This window comes from Neltuma alba, unplaced genomic scaffold, assembly GCF_004799145.2.
Source record: "Neltuma alba isolate B1F8T4 unplaced genomic scaffold, ASM479914v2 tig00011705_pilon, whole genome shotgun sequence".
Taxonomy (NCBI): Eukaryota; Viridiplantae; Streptophyta; class Magnoliopsida; order Fabales; family Fabaceae; genus Neltuma; species Neltuma alba.
In genome coordinates, this window is record NW_021636342.1 from 554,174 (window position 1) to 571,791 (window position 17,618).

General features: G+C 35.2%; 1 protein-coding gene and 1 pseudogene across 1 annotated transcript; both read left to right on the plus strand.

Annotated features, from left to right (window-relative positions):
* The first annotated feature begins 143 nt into the window (after nucleotides 1-143).
* LOC114717050 (probable plastidic glucose transporter 1) lies at nucleotides 144-5,085 on the plus strand. Its single transcript, XM_028902125.1, has 12 exons — nucleotides 144-446; nucleotides 524-644; nucleotides 1,334-1,534; nucleotides 1,897-1,996; nucleotides 2,338-2,450; nucleotides 2,638-2,731; nucleotides 2,806-2,962; nucleotides 3,175-3,321; nucleotides 3,419-3,492; nucleotides 3,771-3,859; nucleotides 4,362-4,476; nucleotides 4,673-5,085. Exons 1-12 carry the CDS (start codon nucleotides 254-256, stop codon nucleotides 4,853-4,855), a joined length of 1,587 nt encoding a protein of 528 aa, XP_028757958.1. The 5' UTR covers nucleotides 144-253; the 3' UTR covers nucleotides 4,856-5,085.
* A 3,295-nt stretch (nucleotides 5,086-8,380) lies between these two features.
* Nucleotides 8,381-16,593, plus strand: LOC114717051 (uncharacterized; annotated as a pseudogene).
* Nucleotides 16,594-17,618: the final 1,025 nt, after the last annotated feature.

Genomic DNA, 17,618 nt, shown 5'->3' on the forward strand with positions numbered 1-17,618 from the left:
CGTCAGAAAGCGGTCTTAAAAAGCTCAGCCCGTTAAGTTTCAGGCCCGTCACGGGCCAATCCATAATCGGCGGGTTGGCCCATATTACCGGCTCTACGCACTACGCAGTTACGGAGCGTGGCCTCGTGGGCGAGGCCGCGAGGGCGTGAGAAAAAGCGTCAACGTCCGATTTCCCTTTTTTGGGCCGAAGACGTTCGCTTATAATTAATTAAATATCCATTTACGGAAACGAAGCCGCCGTTAACCGTGATCGATGTGGCTGGCACCCGCCATTCAGCAACCGTCGGCTCAGGTACTGGCGATCCTCACTGTATCTCCAAATCCGAAGCCACTTGCCTTTTCTTTCAGTAAAACCAAACCATGTGCCAATTTTCCCTCTCGGCTTCGTAAGCTCAAGGTTTCAGCGACGAAGAAGCAGCTTCCGGAGTCACAGACTGGTTGCCAAGGTCCTACACTGCTTGTCAGCGCTCAAACTAGTTTGTTGGAATATTTACTCACTGAGTTTGACTTATGGATGTTTCAGATGAAGGAAAACTTTCAACTCAGGAAACGGGTGATGAAAAATCTGATTTGGGATGGTTACCTGCTTTTCCTCATGTTCTGGTTGCTTCAATGTCGAATTTTGCATTTGGATATCATATTGGGTCAGTTTTTCTACTTCCTGTATTTATACTCCTCTTGTTAAGTTCTGGTAGAAGGAAATACTTCGAATTATCTACAGAGGTGTATTTAAATGAGATCTCAATGACGCTATATTCAATTGAAGGACTGAGATGAAGTAGAAATTATAAAACAGTATTTTTTAATATATATATATATATATATATATATAATGGTTCCTGATGTTTTGATTGAATTCCACAGAAGTACTATTACCGCATCATGGGCCTATGATTTAGTAAAGTGAAACCTTATGAATTGTTTTATCATAATATTGAGCATGCCCAATTCACAAGGAAATCCCTTTGGTTTTGAAGTGTTGCGCGGACTATAGTTCGTTTGAATCTTATAGCCTTGAATGTTAATCGTGAGAATCTTACTTCATGCTAGACTTTTAGTTTAGTAATAATGCTTTAATTTGGTTAAGATTTAAATTTTAATTTAATTGGTTTGTTTGTGTTGCCTATATAAAGGATACAGCTGTTATTGTGATTTTAGCTCTTACTATTTAATGTGAATAAAGATATTTGAGTATTTTCTTATTATGTTCCTTGATTTTTCTTGCCATTCTGCATAATCATGCTGAAAAATTGGTGGTATAAGCGTGTCTTTTTTTTTTTTTTTAAATTTTCTGGCCTTCTAAAACTCTGTTATTGGAATGCATATCTTGCAGAGTCATGAATGGCCCTATTGTTTCCATTGCGCGGGAACTTGGTTTTGAGGGAAACTCAATCCTTGAGGGGCTTGTGGTCAGCATATTTATTGCTGGTGCTTTTGTTGGGAGCATTAGCACTGGTTCTCTGGTGGATAAGCTTGGTTGTCGGCGCACATTTCAGATTGATTCAATACCCTTAATTCTTGGTGCAATATTAAGGTAATATACATCATTTGTGGAATTTATGTTGGTAACATACTTTAATCCGGTGGACATTGAAATTGTTAGAGTCAATGTGACCCTGTATTCTTCCCACACTCAGTTGTGCTAATCTAATTATTTTGTGCTTGCCTGAGGGGCGCCAGAATATTTGGGCAAAAACATATTTTGTAGTGCTATTTGCGATATGCAAACTCCAGGTGCCAGAAACGTTAATGATATAGAACTAGCTTGTCTATCCTTCCATGTTCATTTTCTTATTTTATATGTTTTCCTTGAATAGTCAAATATATATTGCCTTCAGACTATAAGGACTTCCTTGGAAGGATATCTATGACCTTACCTTGGCTAATTTGTGACAGCGCAAATGCACACTCCTTGGATGAGCTACTGTGGGGAAGATTTCTTGTTGGTCTAGGTATAGGTGTCAATACAGTTCTTGTTCCAATATATATATCCGAGGTACTTGTTGATCTCAACCTTAGCTTTATACGTTTTATGCTTCAAAATTCCTGATTATTATGTGTATTGCGGTGCCTCACTGAGTTTGTGTTATTATTTTTATTTTTTAATCTGCGGTGCTTATTCAGTAACTTGAACGGCTATTTTCATCTCATAGATCAAATAAAAAAGTGGAATTATACAGTCATACTTCCAACAGAATTAGTATGAACATGATACAATTGTTTAATTTTTTATGTGGTGAGAGGAACGAATTTAAAAACGCAATTCTGTGTTCTTCTCACTCTCTCTCTGTTTTTTTTTTTAAAAATAATTTTTTGCCATTTTGTTATGTGCTGTAGGTTGCCCCAACCAATTATAGAGGTGCATTAGGGTCCTTATGTCAAATTGGAACATGTCTTGGCATCATCACTTCACTATCTCTGGGAATCCCTTCTGAAACTGATCCCCACTGGTGAGACTCTTTGTTTTGTCTCTTGTTGTTTCCTTGATTGAAAGCGTTTGACTGGAGAGCAAAAGCTTTTGGACATTAAAAGATAATGATGAATAAATACCAAACAAGGGGTTTCTCTATCAACCCCCCCGGGCCCCCCCGGGGGGGGACCCCAAGCAAACACTAAATAACAAATTGCATTGTTCAGGTGGAGGACTATTCTCTATATTGCAAGCATCCCTGGCGTTTTTGTTGCACTTGGTATACAGTTTGCTGTAGATAGTCCACGCTGGCTGTGCAAGGTAAGACTTTGTTATTTCCGTGCCCCAGGGTCTGTAAACTTTTCCACTGTTTAATAGTCTATATTTCTGTTCAGGCTGGGAGGTTAGATGATGCTAAAACTGTTGTGCGTAAACTTTGGGGAGCATCTAAAGTTGAGAAAGCAATTGAAGATTTTCAATCAGTCAGCAAGAGTGATGGTAGCGACTTGGACAGCGGCTGGACAGAGATCCTAGAGGAACCGCATTCTAGAGGTCGTGTCAAGGTGGTTTTGGCTGTTACTTTAAGATAGGATTTTATGCATGGCAAACTGGAAAATTCTATTCGTGTTAAAATAGTACCGCATCCTTCATTAAGTTCTGGGAAATAGTCCTGTGGTTTGTTAAAAAAAAAAAAGTACATGTTTTAAGCATTACGTATTGGAGACATGCCACATGAATCCTACTTGTGTTTTGTGAAATTGCAGTTTCGTTTATCGGAGCTGCCCTTTTTGTACTCCAGCAGTTTTCTGGCATAAATGGAGTTCTCTATTTTTCATCATTGACCTTTCAAGATGTTGGAGTTCGTAGCAGTGCTTTTGCAAGCTTGTTTGTTGGACTCACCAACTTTGCAGGTATGCAGTCTGGACAGCATTTTCATATTCCATTCAAAATGTATTCTTGGAATCATATGTCGATTTTTGGGAACTTTTTCTTTTTATTTATTTCCAGGCGCACTTTGTTCTTTATACTTAATTGATAGACAAGGGAGACTGAAACTTCTAATTGGAAGCTACATAGGAATGGTGAGTATTAATAAAATGTTAATAACTTTTGTCTATGAAATCTCATGTGAACAAATATGTGTATCCACGCATACACTCATGGAATTCAAGGAATTGGATTAACGCTATATCTTTGTAAAGTTTTTTCTCTGCCCTACTTTCTCTCCTTTCCTGATGTTTGAAACATCTTGACACTGGCTGCAGTTTCAGGAAGATACAAGATTTTTTTTTTTTTTTTTTATTTCGACTGATTTAGGTGTTATTACTTGCCTAACTAGTCAAGACTTTGTTTCCTGCAGGCAATCTCAATGTTTCTTGTGGTCTATGCTGTTGACTTTCCGTTAGATGAACAACTCAGCAAAAACTTACCTATACTAGGAACTGTCATGTAAGCAATCACTTGATGCTCATAAAAGTGCAGTGAAAAGATTATTTATCATAATCAGGGGGGAATAAGAAACACTGTAGCATTGCGTAAAAAAAAAAAAAAAGATGCGAGAGTGAAAAGAGAAAAATTGCTCTATTGCATGACTGCCTAAGTCCAACGAATTTATTGTACTACTATTTTTTCGGTTTTCAATTGAGGGAAAAAAAAAACAGATGGACATGAGGTGCAGCTAAGGACTGTACACGAGATCCTTCATCCGTCCTTATATCATGTGGAGTTGAATAACTTACTGTTTGTTGTGAGATAGTAATTTATCAGAATGATTATTTTTCATCTGTTGGCCTAATGCTTGTGTCCATAGAGGATGGTATACAGATATTCTGAGATGAATAAAATGTCAGACGCACACACAAAGAAAGATGATCTGGGATGTTATCTTGTCTTCGATTTTTTCTGAAATGTTGGCACATGTATGATGCATTTTTCTTATATACAATGATAGGTACATTTTCTCCTTTGCAATTGGAGCTGGACCAGTAACTGGTATTATTATCCCGGAGCTTAGCAGCACCAGGACACGTGGAAAGATCATGGGGTTCAGTTTTTCAACCCATTGGGTGGGTGTTAGCTCATAGTAATGTGCGCTTTTTATCTCATGAACTTGGTTCTCTCAATTGAAGGATCTTGTAAATTTCACAACTGGCCAACCAAATCTGAATGGCTCCGATTGCTTAATCGAATAATTTACAAGATCTCTCAATTGAGGATCCAAGTACGGTGAATTTAAACTTACATGCTAATAAATACCTCCAGGTTTGCAATTTCGTGGTGGGACTATTCTTTCTTGATTTGGTGGAGAAATTCGGAGTTGCACCAGTATATGCAGGCTTTGGAGCAGTTTCCCTGTTAGCTGCAGCATTTGCCAGTTACTTCGTAGTAGAAACTAAAGGGCGTTCTCTAGAAGAAATTGAACGGTCCCTTAACCCGAGAGCTTGAACCAAGCCATATAAAATCCGATTTGTTGATAAAAAAGAGAAGATAAAAAGATCTTTTTTGACATCTGTAACCTTAGCAGGCTCTTCCCCGAGTCACTGTATATTCCCAGTCTCCCGCAATTCCCTTGTATAAACATATGCCCTCATGGTAGGAATGATGCTCTGTTCCTTGAACTCGTGTCTATTATGTTTGGTCAACAAAAATAAAAGGCAAATAACTTGTTTCTACCACACAACATTGTGATTGTTGCTTCTCTGATATGTTTCCTTTTCCATCTAAAAACTGTTGAAATATATCAGAACCACCAACATCTGACAGTGAGGATAGTGGGCACATACAAGTTGAGGATCTATTATAGAGAAGCATATCTCATTTAGAAAAGAGATAGTGATCATTATCGTTATACATTATTATAATTGTGCATGCTTCGGGGCAATGGGAACTTTCTTGCAGTTTGATTTTCAATCCAGTCACAAGTGAGAAGGTCTTCGTTTCCAGGTGTTGATATCAACCCGACAGCCAGTGCCCATAGTCCATAGATTTCGCTTGGCAGATGGGACTTTTGGTAGAGATGGAGATGATGTTAGAACCTAGAACGCATTGTTCGTGTATGCTGAAGATGTGGATGCATTGGTCATGTGGCACTGGCACAGGTTTGCCGGTTTTCAACATGTTAGATTCACTCCACCGTTTGTGCTTTCTTGTCTCGGCTGAAAACTTTCATCCCCATGTCGGTGCAAGTTCAACACTTTCCAGTCTGGTCCTTCCTTGTCTTTAAATGCTAATATGAGATTCTTGGGTAGATGGATTAGAGTTTGGAATGTCAATCATGTTGGTTGGTATCGAATTTCTCATCGGTTTTGGAGTTCGACCATCTTCGATGTTAATGACAAGTGGGGCTTTGCATGCAAATTGGACGGGTCTCAGAACCAACCTAACATGACGCGAAAGCGAAAAGTCTTCTGGCGATTATAATGATGTGAGCTCTAGGCGCATTAAATTACAGAGACATTATCATCCTATTTGGCATGAAACATTGAGAATTATTGAAAAAGATTGGAATTGTGATCGAAAAAACATATTAAGAGAGTATTTAGTACTAAGAATTACTTGTTATTGGGATAAATTCATATAGGTGAGATTAAAGAATAATATTTTCCTTCATGGTATTTTTCAGTCTTATTTGTACGAGTTTATTTAATCTTGAGTAGCAAGCAATTACTTATGTTAAATATTTTTTTAATAATTTTTTTTTATTCTAATCTCGGTCTTCACCTCTTATTTTCAATATTTCCTACTAAAAAGAACCTATGAGGCTACGGATGAGAACGGGAAAATAGATTATGTGAAAAGGGACACTGCATGGATGCCCGGAGGACAAAGGTAACACTACACGGCGACTTTGGTCTGCTGACAACAAGGGAAGTGGGTCTGGAGCATATTTTACATCCAGTGCTTCTTATTTCTCTCTGTTTTACTGCTGTTGTGTTGGATATAGGCTAAGCCCAAGTAATAGTAGTTATCTACCTTCCTTGAGCTTTTTGATATAATCGTTTTACTTATAACAAAATTGACCTTTTATTTTTTTTTTTAAAAAAAAGAACATGAATAATAATACATATATAACACATTGGCCCGTGTTCAAACTTATAAATAAGAAATTCTCATTTGACTATCAACAAAACTGATATACCAACACCTCTTTTAAAACCTTTTTAAGTGTGAGGTTTCTAGTTGGAGAGTATAACGAGTCTGTGAATTATGACAAAGAAAATCCCATGGCCATCATTAAGAAAAAGGAAAAATAGGGGAGATTGAAACATGAAGGTCTGGTGAGAGAGTAAACCCACCTACCAATCTTCTTTGATGATTAGGTTCTCTACAGAAGATCCGTCGCAGTCAAAGTCTGTTGTAAATTCAAAGAGGCAATTGTTTTTTTTTTTTTTGACTGGAGACAAAGAGGTAATTGTTGGGATCTTAAAAGAAGGGGGAGAAGTAATCTATGACGAAAGGAAAATAGCTTTCATGAAAGGAGAAGACAAAAGTGTAAAAAGAGAAAGAAGGTCTTCGCCCCCATTCAATGGGCCATGTTTGATTTGACTATTGAAAAAAAAAGAAAAAGAAAGGGAAACGTCGTTTTGATATACTAGGATCTTAATTATAAGACTTTATTTGATTTTTATTTTGGTCGTAAATATAAAATTTCGATCCATGTTATCTCTCACATTTATTATTTTTTTCTTAAGATAGTCCTTGTAATAATAGTACTTTTAATCAATATACTTGAATAGTAAGGATATTTTAGGAAAGACAACATTTATTTATTACAAATAACTAATTTAACTAATTTTTTTAATTTATTTAAATTAGTTAATTGACTCTTATATTAATGGCTAGAGGTAGTAGTATAATAATATCATGTAAATACTGCAGCCTTCATCTATTTCTCATCCAAAATTGTATGCATTCGGTGCAATCTCACCAATTTTTCAGTTTTGTAATGTGATTATAGTTTAATTACTTTGTATGAAAGTTGTTAATAATTCGGTGAAAGAAACCAAAATTATTAAATTAAGGGAAAACCATATTGGAGGTGTCTGTATTTTTTTTTAATTTTTAATTTGGTACCTATGTGTTTTTTGTTCTTAACTAAATCTTTAATTTTGCTCAATTAACATCATTAATCCTTATATAAAAACTAAAAATGCCAATAGAACAAAATTATAAGAGCTAATGTTGTTAAAAAAAATAAAATTAAATGTTTAATTAAGAGAAAAAAATATATAGGTACCAAATTAAAAATTGAGAAAAAATAGAGGTACCTATGATATGATTTTTCCTTAAATTAACTCTGTGTCCTTTTCTTTTATGCTTTTTGTGTTTGCGGAGCTTATATTTTGTTTTCTCATTTCTCACTCACTCAAGTTGAACTCTTTGCTACTTCGCCTGGTGTAACTTGATCTTTTATTTTATTTTTTTAAATTATAAGTTGACATTAGTATGAAAAATATTTTTCACATGAACTTAGAAAATTATTAAAAAAATTTAAGTTTTTGTAAAATTAATATAGTATTTTCCTAAAGCCGGCCAAAAAAGAGGTATTTTCCTAAAATGTCTCCAGTATATTTTAAATAAATATTTTTTGATAATTAATGAGTGCATTATTAAAAGACAAAACATGAAATAACATATTCAATAACGTTTCGAAGCATGACAATGACACATTAGTAATAAAAAAAACTGATACAAAATTCGTCAGAAAAATGATATTCCTCAGGTGTTAAATATATGACTCTTTTTATAATATAAATTACACTATAAAAAAAGTTTTATATTTAGAATAAAAAGAGCAGCACGAATTATGAAAGATGAAAAAGAAATTTGTCGGCAAACAAAAATGAAAAAGAAATTATAAGCGCCATATTTTTTAGAAGTTCGTAGATGTAATTTTCACGGAACAGGACACACTCTGCTGAAAAAAGTCTGGCCCGACCGTTTGATCGTCACTTTCTACCAGCGAAGGCTGACGCAGTAGTCGTCTTTAACATTGTCTTCGTCTTTCGAATTCCTGGATCCAAACTGTGAAGAAGGGGTAGAGGGCCTCTGAGTGTACAGACGGCCATGGCTTCCGCGGAGTCTAACCATGTAGATCACGTTGTAGAGCTTATGGAGCGCGATCCATCAGCATCGCCAGGCGATGCTGAAGCGGTTTCAGAGCAGACAACCCCTCTGCTTATCCAGGCCGAAGTGCCTAAGATCAACATCTTCACAGCTTCTTATCCCAGGAGAAAACCCAGGGTAATTTTTCCTCATTGTGCGATTTATTTTGTTTTTTTTGCAAGTCACTGGCTTTCAGGTTCGGCCGTGTGGATTTTTATATTTTCTAACCTCTTTTAGAGAATTTGTTATGTATGTATATCTGAAACGAAGTTTTCGTTGGAGGGGTGTTTTGTGCTTTTGCCATTGTTTTAACTGTTTTGGGGTCTTTCGTCATTTTGCTGAAAAACGAGCGAACTCATTGCTTTGAAGAGTGGTGATACGGAGAAGCTTTTGAAACTAGCTAATGACTTGTGCTTTATAGGATGATTTGTTAAAGCTCCATTGCTTAATAAGGGTGGGGAAGCTGTGCTTTTAGAATGTGGATCGCACATATCCAACTTCTAGAAGAACTGCCGTGAATTAATTGACATTTGGCTTTCATCAATTGGAACCCAAAGTTTTCGGCGGTGAACGGTGCTCGGGAAAGCACAATAGTCAAATTTAGTTTGTCTTTTAATGAAACCAATTGAAGACAATAAAAATGATGTTGATTGGAGATTATTCTTTTTAGACATTAGAGAAAATTTCAAAATATTCTTTAATGTTTTTCCAAAAAATAATTTTTTTCAAGATAGAAATTTGACTGATTGGAAAATGATGCTCTAGACCCAATATGTAACATATATGTGGGCTTTGGTTTCAGGATGAAGTAACAAGGTCACTTGAGTCAGAGACTTCGTCTATGACTCAATTCATATTGTGGGTATGGAGTGGATCCAGATACTCTGGATTACTTTGCATGACCCTTACATCTACCATCTACTTTCTCATGGAAGTTCTTTCCAATATTTTTTCTGGTATGTTCTGCCCTGGTCTGTTTTTTTGCTCAGCACTCACATAATGACCGAAATCACTAGAAGGAAACATCCTTGAATTTGAATGCAAATGACAAGAGGTTTTGATTGCAATGGAAGTTACAATTACTATGTTTGTTTGACTTTTATCAATATGGTTTTAGAGGGAAAAAAGGAACGAACGCAGACTTATTTCTTCATTATTTCCTCCTTAGTTCTTTGTTCACTTTGGAAGTCGGTCTCATTCTCATAGATATGCCCAATATTTGAAGCCAATTTTATTGTGAGCCACACTGCTGGCATTGATTGATTTAATTCTCAAACACAGGGCCAATTCATTTAGAGTCTTTCTGAGGAACAAAGCTTTCGATTTGTTTGTACACCAACCCCACAACACCCCCCCCAAAAAAAAAAACCAGTTCTAACAAGTATAATAAGCACTGTCATATTGGAATAATAAGCACTTTCTAGAATGTTTGTCCTCTCCCCTCTCTTTAACAGGTAATTTATATTTTATTATTTTGAGCTGGTGAAAGAAATAATAAGCACTCTCATGTTGTTATTCTTAAAAATTATTCTTGATCTTTTTCATTTTTGTTATTTGCTCCTCTTCTTAATCGTTGCGATAATAATTTTGATTTGACAGTTCAGGCTATACCTTTGTTTGAGACTGCTTTTACAAGATGTACAATTATCTTGATACTGTCATATTTGTGGTTGAGGAGGAGTGAACAGCCACTTTTTGGAACATCCCAAGTTAGAACCATTTTGTTTTCAAGGGCCCTTATTGGTTATATGTCTTTGTCAAGTTTTGTATATTGGTAAGTTTTATATGACTCTTATAACCATATATACTCATTCAGGCAACGCTTGTTAGTTAAATCTGGATTAAACAATTATTACAATAGTTTTCTGTACAATATCGTAGAAAGTTTCCAAAGAGGGATTTGTAATGCATCAGCATGCAATCAATATGTAACATAAAACATGTTTTAACCAATGCCCACTATTTCTGAGACACAGCAAAAGCCCAAATGGCGAAAATACTAATTCATTCACAACCAAAAGTGTTTATATTCTCCCTTATTTATATTAATAGCAATTTAGGACAAATATGCTTCCTGCTCATTATCCTAATTCCCAAATTAACCCTAACACTTAAGTCCCAGATGACAGTTTGTTATTAATTTGATATGAGCAACACTTTCCTACTCAATAAATGGGTTTTAAGTGTGATTCTCTTTATCACTATATAACTCTTTTGTTCCGTAGCATATTTGAGTTTCTGCTAGACTGATCTTGGAAAATTTGTTACTACTTATTACTTGTGGGCATTTGCTCCCTGAGAACTGCATTGGATATAACCTATTGTAATAACAAGAATATGTGTTATTCTTCAGCATTCAAAGGTTGCCTTTCTCTCAGGCTGTTGTATTAAATTTAACAACTCCAGTGTTGACTTCAATAATGGCAAGGGTCTTTTGGCATGAGAAGCTGACAATTGCTGAAATGGCGGGTAAGGTTTCATTTTTCTGTTCTTAAACTACTTGACATTGTATATTCCCGTTGAAGTTTGCAATGATTTGAAAGACATGAATTTCTGTGTGAAACCGACCCCCTATTTGTTAGTGGAAGTCTGTCTAGATATTATTGCTCGACTGTACCATTTTTGGTTCGCTTTAGGTGGAGTGTAAAATTATTATGCAGAATAACCATCTCCTTTCTTTAGTTGTCATTTGATGAACGGTTGTCTTGCTTCTGTACATGATTTTGCCCCTTTATTGTTTTTGACTGGTGGTAATCATAATCTTCAAACTTGTTTGTTTGTTTGCTTGCTGCTTTTTTTTTTTTTTTTGGAATTTTAGCTTTCTTATTTAAACTGTAAAACCTAAACTTTGAGGGTTTTCACTTCCTCTCTTAAAGTTGGTTTCTTTTTTTCAATCCATCTATATTCATTTAACATTTTCATGCGTGTTTGGCTCCACATTTCTGTTATGTGAGTGATGTTATCAAACAGCACACCCCCCCCCCCAAAAAAAAAAAAATTTCACCCACAGTAAGGACTTTAATTTGATGTTCTCTCAGTTTGGATAATTTAGACAGTCTGGCTTGACTGTTGATGTGGAATAGGAAAACGAAAACAACGTAAACCTGAAAACATAAAAAATATTATTGAACATTTCACTGACAGAACAGAAACACCTATTGGCCTTTACAGCTCTCTTTTGGGCCGGGTTTTTTTTTTTTTGGGTTCCCGGTTTGGGTGATGAGGAAAAAAGGGGGAAAATTGAACTTTTACCAGAAACCCAAATCAGAATCAAATGTTATTTCAAATTCCAATCTCTAACAAGTAATGGGATCTTTAGAGATACAAATAACTAAACCTTAAAGACTTGAATCTCAGTAATTAAACCCCTGTATTCAAATTGTAAAAGCTTGAATCCCAAGTTATAAAAAAAATTGATAGAATAATTATAAACACTTATCTCCGCATTTACCACCGTAGATAATAATGTTTGGTAATGCAATGGAATGTATATTACATGGCAGGTCTTGCTTGCAGTTTCTTTGGTGTGCTCTTCACTTTCCAAGAAATGCTTGCAGTACAAGGTAGAGTAGTTTTCGTTGCAACAATTTTTTTTTTTTTTTTTGCAGCAATATATTCATAATTTTGTAAATACCTTTGTTATCTGCAAGCTATACAAAGTTTACATGGTTTAGAATTAAGAATTCACCTGGGCAAGTTTGACTTTATTGATTGGTTGACTAAAGAAACTTGGATTTATTGATTGTGATCTCTTTTAAATGCTTTGTTTCTTCATATTACCGATCTTGTTTATTGTGAAAGTGAGGTATGGCCTTCCTGAAAAAAGAATCGGCATTTGATAGACTTGGGGAATACACTATCCTCTAATTTTGCGTAGTTCTCCTTAGTACCCGAAAAAAATGTTCTCTTTAGTCTCTTATATGGGTTAAGTACTATATCCCCTTCCTTGAGAGATGATTTAGTTACATGGTTCTTTCTTCTATTGTGAAAATCTGCCCCACCACATCCTAAAAGGAAAAGATCCTACAACAAGATCGATTTTGACCAAAACACCCTCATGCAAACTATTAAGCATTAAAAGCTTCTTTTTTTTTTAATAAAACGCTGGAAATTTTGCTAAATCTGAAAAATGATTATGTAGATTGTCTCTTTTGAGTTCAGAGGACCTCAGTGTGGATCTTCATAATGGCAAGAAGAGTTATGTAGTTGAGCTATCTTTCAGGGGAGGGGAAAGTAACATGCCCGTGTTATTTTGTTTCTTGTTGATAAGCTTTCTTTTCTTTTTTTTGCCAAATTCTTGTTGATAAATTTGACCTTTATAGCCTAGCCTGCATCTGATAGTTTCAGCTAGAATGTTAAATATACTGGGACCTTCTCTAATTTTTGTATTTGGAATTTCCAGGGCATTTAATTAAAGCTGAGGAAGGAAACAATGCAAATTCTAATAGAACCAGTCATATATTTGCCATCTTATTTGGTCTCTTTTCGGCAATAACTGGTGGGATTTCCTACTGCCTTATAAGGGCTGGAGCAAAAGCATCCAATGAACCTCTGTAAGTTTCTATAGTTGTTTCCTGATATTAATCGGACTTGCTTTAAAGATGAAACTTATAAATATTATGTTATGCTTCATTCTTCATGCTAGTTTTTGTGCTTCTGGTTATTGAAACTAAGAGAAACTTTCTGAGCCTGCCAATTGTTAGAATCTTTCGGTTTAATATGCATTCTAGGAAGCATGGATATGCTGAAAAAGGTGTTGTGCCTGTACTAGATACATATCCAGGGCAAATATGCGTATGATACAATGGTATATGCGTCAAACCATTTGTAGCATCGTCTTGATTCGTTTTCTTCCTTCTTTTTGGGGGAAATCCTTACCTTTCTTCTGTGAGACTTTGTCTCTCTGAGGCTATTCTCTTGCGTCTGCATCTGCAAGTTTGAGTGAAGCTTGTGTCTTCCTTTTTCTTTATCTTATTCATTTGGTCTGTTAGTGTGAGCAAACGAAGTTTGCTTCAATATTATGAGCCTTTCTTCATCTTCATATGGGAGTGAAGCTTGCTGAATCTTTTGAATTTCAAGCTCCAAAGTTCTGTCTGTTTGCTTCAATTTCTTGGTCCTCAATTCTTGCTTTGATGAAATAAATCACAGCTGCTTCATTGTAAGTTTTAATCTTCCATTGTGGACAGAGATAAAGATTAATTTGAATTGAAAACTGTAGTACTAATTTGTTTTTATCATTTATGCTATAATAGCCTATTTAAGACTCAATGTGATCTTTAATGAGTTGATTTGTTGTTGTTGTTCTTATCCTTCTTGCCGTTCTGTTTGCTGTGTATGTGGGGTTAAAATTATATATACTGCATATTTGTATTCTAAAACTTTAAAAATTCGTCTCCCACTTATAATGTTTTATCTGATATGCCTGCCTATATTGGTGCTTCTTAGATTGCATGAGTTAACGATTTAGATGCCGTTAGTATCTTTTAGGATGCATAAGGTACAAGTACTACTAGCTGTAAAGCAGTTGTTCAGTATATCTACTCCAGAGTCCTGTGACCCTAATGTTCTATGAAGTTAGGTTAGGAGAGCTATGGCTAATAACTAACATGTGTTTCTGGTACAGTGTATTTCAGAGAGTTTATGTATCTCTACTCTAACATGTGTTCAATCTTCTTTATTACAGGTTAACCATCTTTTCATTTGGCTTGTTGGCTAGCCCTGTGACAGGGATATGTATGTTTATTTTTGAGGTAAATTAACTATGCATTCTGTGAATTATTGAGACATACATTCATCGAGAAAATTAGCGATAGTGACGATTTTCACTCGATAAATTTCCTGGGTGGTGACTGCTGAGTTTAAAATACACAAGAGAAAAGTGGAGGATCAAAATTTTATTTGTCTGGTTCCAGTGAAATCTTGAGATTCTGTTTTCCTGTAACCCAAATCAATTTTCCTGCTAAGATGGCTGCCTTATCTTCATTTTGGCACTTCTGCATTTCTTCATTGTTTTCCCCCATCCCAAATATGAAATATCAAATGTTTTTTGCCGATAAGAAAACCAACGATCCTATGTTTGAACTGAAGAGGCATATTACATCATACAGCTTCATTCTTGTGCTTGCCTTTCTCAATCTTGCCTCTCTATTTGCAGTACTTTTTACTTCTTCATAGTCCTTAATTGCAAAAGTCTTCTACGGCTGCTTCTGCGCTCCTATTGGCATCGATCTGTATATGGATCTTATCAATCCTTGGTCAAAAATTTTGGATAATTGTCAAAGGTGATAGAAATTCATCACATTTTTATTAATTATTATCTTTTTCCTTATTGACGAAGATAAATAGGAGGAGATATCTCCTGGAACATAAAAGGACAATGATTAGCCAGTGGTTTTCGCTAAAATTTTACTTCGCCCCCATTTTCTTGATCAACATTCAACAGCTCTTTATGCACCTTTGTCACTAAAGTAATAGGACCATGATTCAAGAGGTCCTTATTGCATTTGCAAATGCAAGCATCTTTCTGTGGTGGCAACATCTTCCAAGTTTAAGTGAGGAAAAAAGGAAGTTCCTTTGTAACTAGCTTTTTGATTACTTTTGTCCTGACTTAGATGCTTTAGACGCAGTCGTCTTAGCCATTTATCGTCCACACACTATCTATTCTCCTGGATGCTAAGTGAGGAGAATCTCATTAGTTCTCACAAGAGCAAAAACTTGTTCCCTTTTTGCAGGATTTTGTGCTTCCAGGATTTCCATCAATTTTACTTATGCTTGTACTTGGTGTTCTGGCCTTCTTTGCTGAGGTGCTGTTCTAAACTACTTTGATATTATTTTTTTATTTTTTTTTTGCATTGTACCATAGGCAGTTAGCAGAGTTATTGCTTGTGCTATGTTGTAGTTGAAATAAGGCATTTACATGAGTTTTACGAATATGTTATGCCTGATTTTACTTGTCCTTCTGCTTTTGTTGGAGGATGCCTTGTGCTGTGTTTTTGTATTTCTGATTCTCTCGAAAAACTAAAAACTAGTGTTACGATTACAAAATTCAAATAAATCTTCATTACTGAATGCCACTATTCACTGCAGGTCATGTTAGCACGTGGACTGCAACTTGAGAGGACTTGTAAAGCTGCCAATGTTTTTACTTGGAGGTATCCTTCTTATTAAAATTATTGTTCATTCTGTTAATTTCTTTGGTCATTAAGGTTAACAGCCAAGTTCCCTTCCCTTTTATCCGGAGAATCTAATTAGTGCCTCCGGTCCTAAATATAAGATAGGTAGTACTATAGAATTTAGAACCTTATTTTGAGATGAAAATCATGGCATGCCTCTCCCCCTTGATCACCCACGCCAATTAACATGGTATGTATCACAGGCTTGTGAAAGATCCTTGCCCTCGTTTGCTTATTCCTAAACCAAAATATCAAAGAACTTGCATCCCAAATACCTAGCAGCTGGAGTGGGTAGAAAGAAACAGCTGCTAGAAAAATCACTATTGTTAGGATATATGAGGATACTTTGCCTATAACTATAGATTGAGCTGAGCTCTCTCTTCCATGTATATGATCAGATGCATATGCAAAAGGTCTTCTTACATTTTTTTTCCCTGCATATACAACAGAATTTGCTGCAAGCCTCTTTCCTAACACCCCCCCTTTTTTTTTCAAAATTGTGTGCTCCTGTGTATAATACTCACTTGTTATGAGATCATCTCGTTCTCATTGGCTATTTTCTTCTATCTAGCCATTATGTACTTGAATCGCTGATGATTGGAACTAGAGAACATGTCCCAATTGCTGATGCATTCCTGCATTTTTGTGTTCCAGGCAGCATTATCCCAAGTATGGAGGATTCTGGCCTTGTCAAAAGTGGCTGCATCTTTTGGGCAGCTTGTGGGATGTTTTCTTATTGTTTTTTCTTTTGTTGCACCATGTATATTGGACCTGACAAAGAGGACATGGAATGATAGATTTGAATGATTTATTTGTCAAGCTGTTAGCGAATTTTTGACCACCACATCCAACTTGTTTATTCAAAGAATGTCTTCGTAAGGGGTTTCAACTTGTGCTACTTAACTAGATTTCATCTCCTTTATCACCCCATCCCCTTTTTCCCCCCAGTTCCTTCAGAGTTAGGTGAATCCTCCTTTTATGTTAAAAGATAAAGACAAACTTGGGAAAATGACAGGTAAGGGTTTATAATTTAAATTAATGACCGTTAAGGGCTTTAAAAATTAAAATTTCTTATAAAGATTATTAAATTAAGCTACTGCGGATTTTTTATGAAGTTATTAATGGCGCTTTTTAGAAATGTGATTTAATACTACCTCTATTTTTTAATATAAGATCTAGTTGACTAATTTGAGCAGATTAAGAAAATTAGTTATGTGTAATAAATAGGTGTTATTTTTTCTAAAATATTTTTACTAATTAAGTATATTAACTAAAATTATCATTTGATAAAATATTTAACATAGACAACTACTATAAGGATTATTTTGAAAAAAAATAGATAAACATAGGAAACAAAATAAATTGGAATACTATATTTAGGATTAAATTGAAAATTAAACTAGTGCTTATATTAAGAATATGAGGTAATTTCTTATATTTTATAAGTGATATTTAAAAAAAAAAAATTTAATTTATACAAAATTAGTTAATACTCCTTATAATAAGATTAAGAACTTGAAGGAGATTTCGGTTCAAAAAAAAAAAAAAAACTTGAAGGAGATTTCAGTCCAAGATTTTAATTAAGTTATTTGGGTTTTTTTTGGGTGGCCTTGGGGCCTAATCCTAATAACTTGAAAATAGGTGCTATATTAACTTAATTTACGATGTTGCCATTGGTCCACAGTGTTGAAAAAGCAGCCAACCGTCTGGCTGCTTGGTCAGCACTTATTCCTTGCCCCTTCCTTACAGGAGAACGACAGAACCGACCATCACCATGTCATTGGTTTTACATTTTTTGTTCCACTAATGCCCCTGCTTATGCATTTAATGCCTATTTACTCCCTTTCCAATCTTCCTCTATAATCCAATCACATCAACTAAAAATTACTTCTTCCTTGTTTTCTAAATTGAAATAATAATAGTTCATCATG

Excerpts from the sequence above, each read along its gene's own strand:
- LOC114717050 (XM_028902125.1), top strand. The coding sequence starts at position 254 with ATGTGGCTGGCACCCGCCATTCAGCAACCGTCGGCTCAGGTACTGGCG. Across the intron at positions 1,535-1,896 it reads ATTCTTGGTGCAATATTAAG|CGCAAATGCACACTCCTTGG; the intron begins GTAATATACATC and ends AATTTGTGACAG. Across the intron at positions 4,477-4,672 it reads TCAGTTTTTCAACCCATTGG|GTTTGCAATTTCGTGGTGGG; the intron begins GTGGGTGTTAGC and ends AAATACCTCCAG.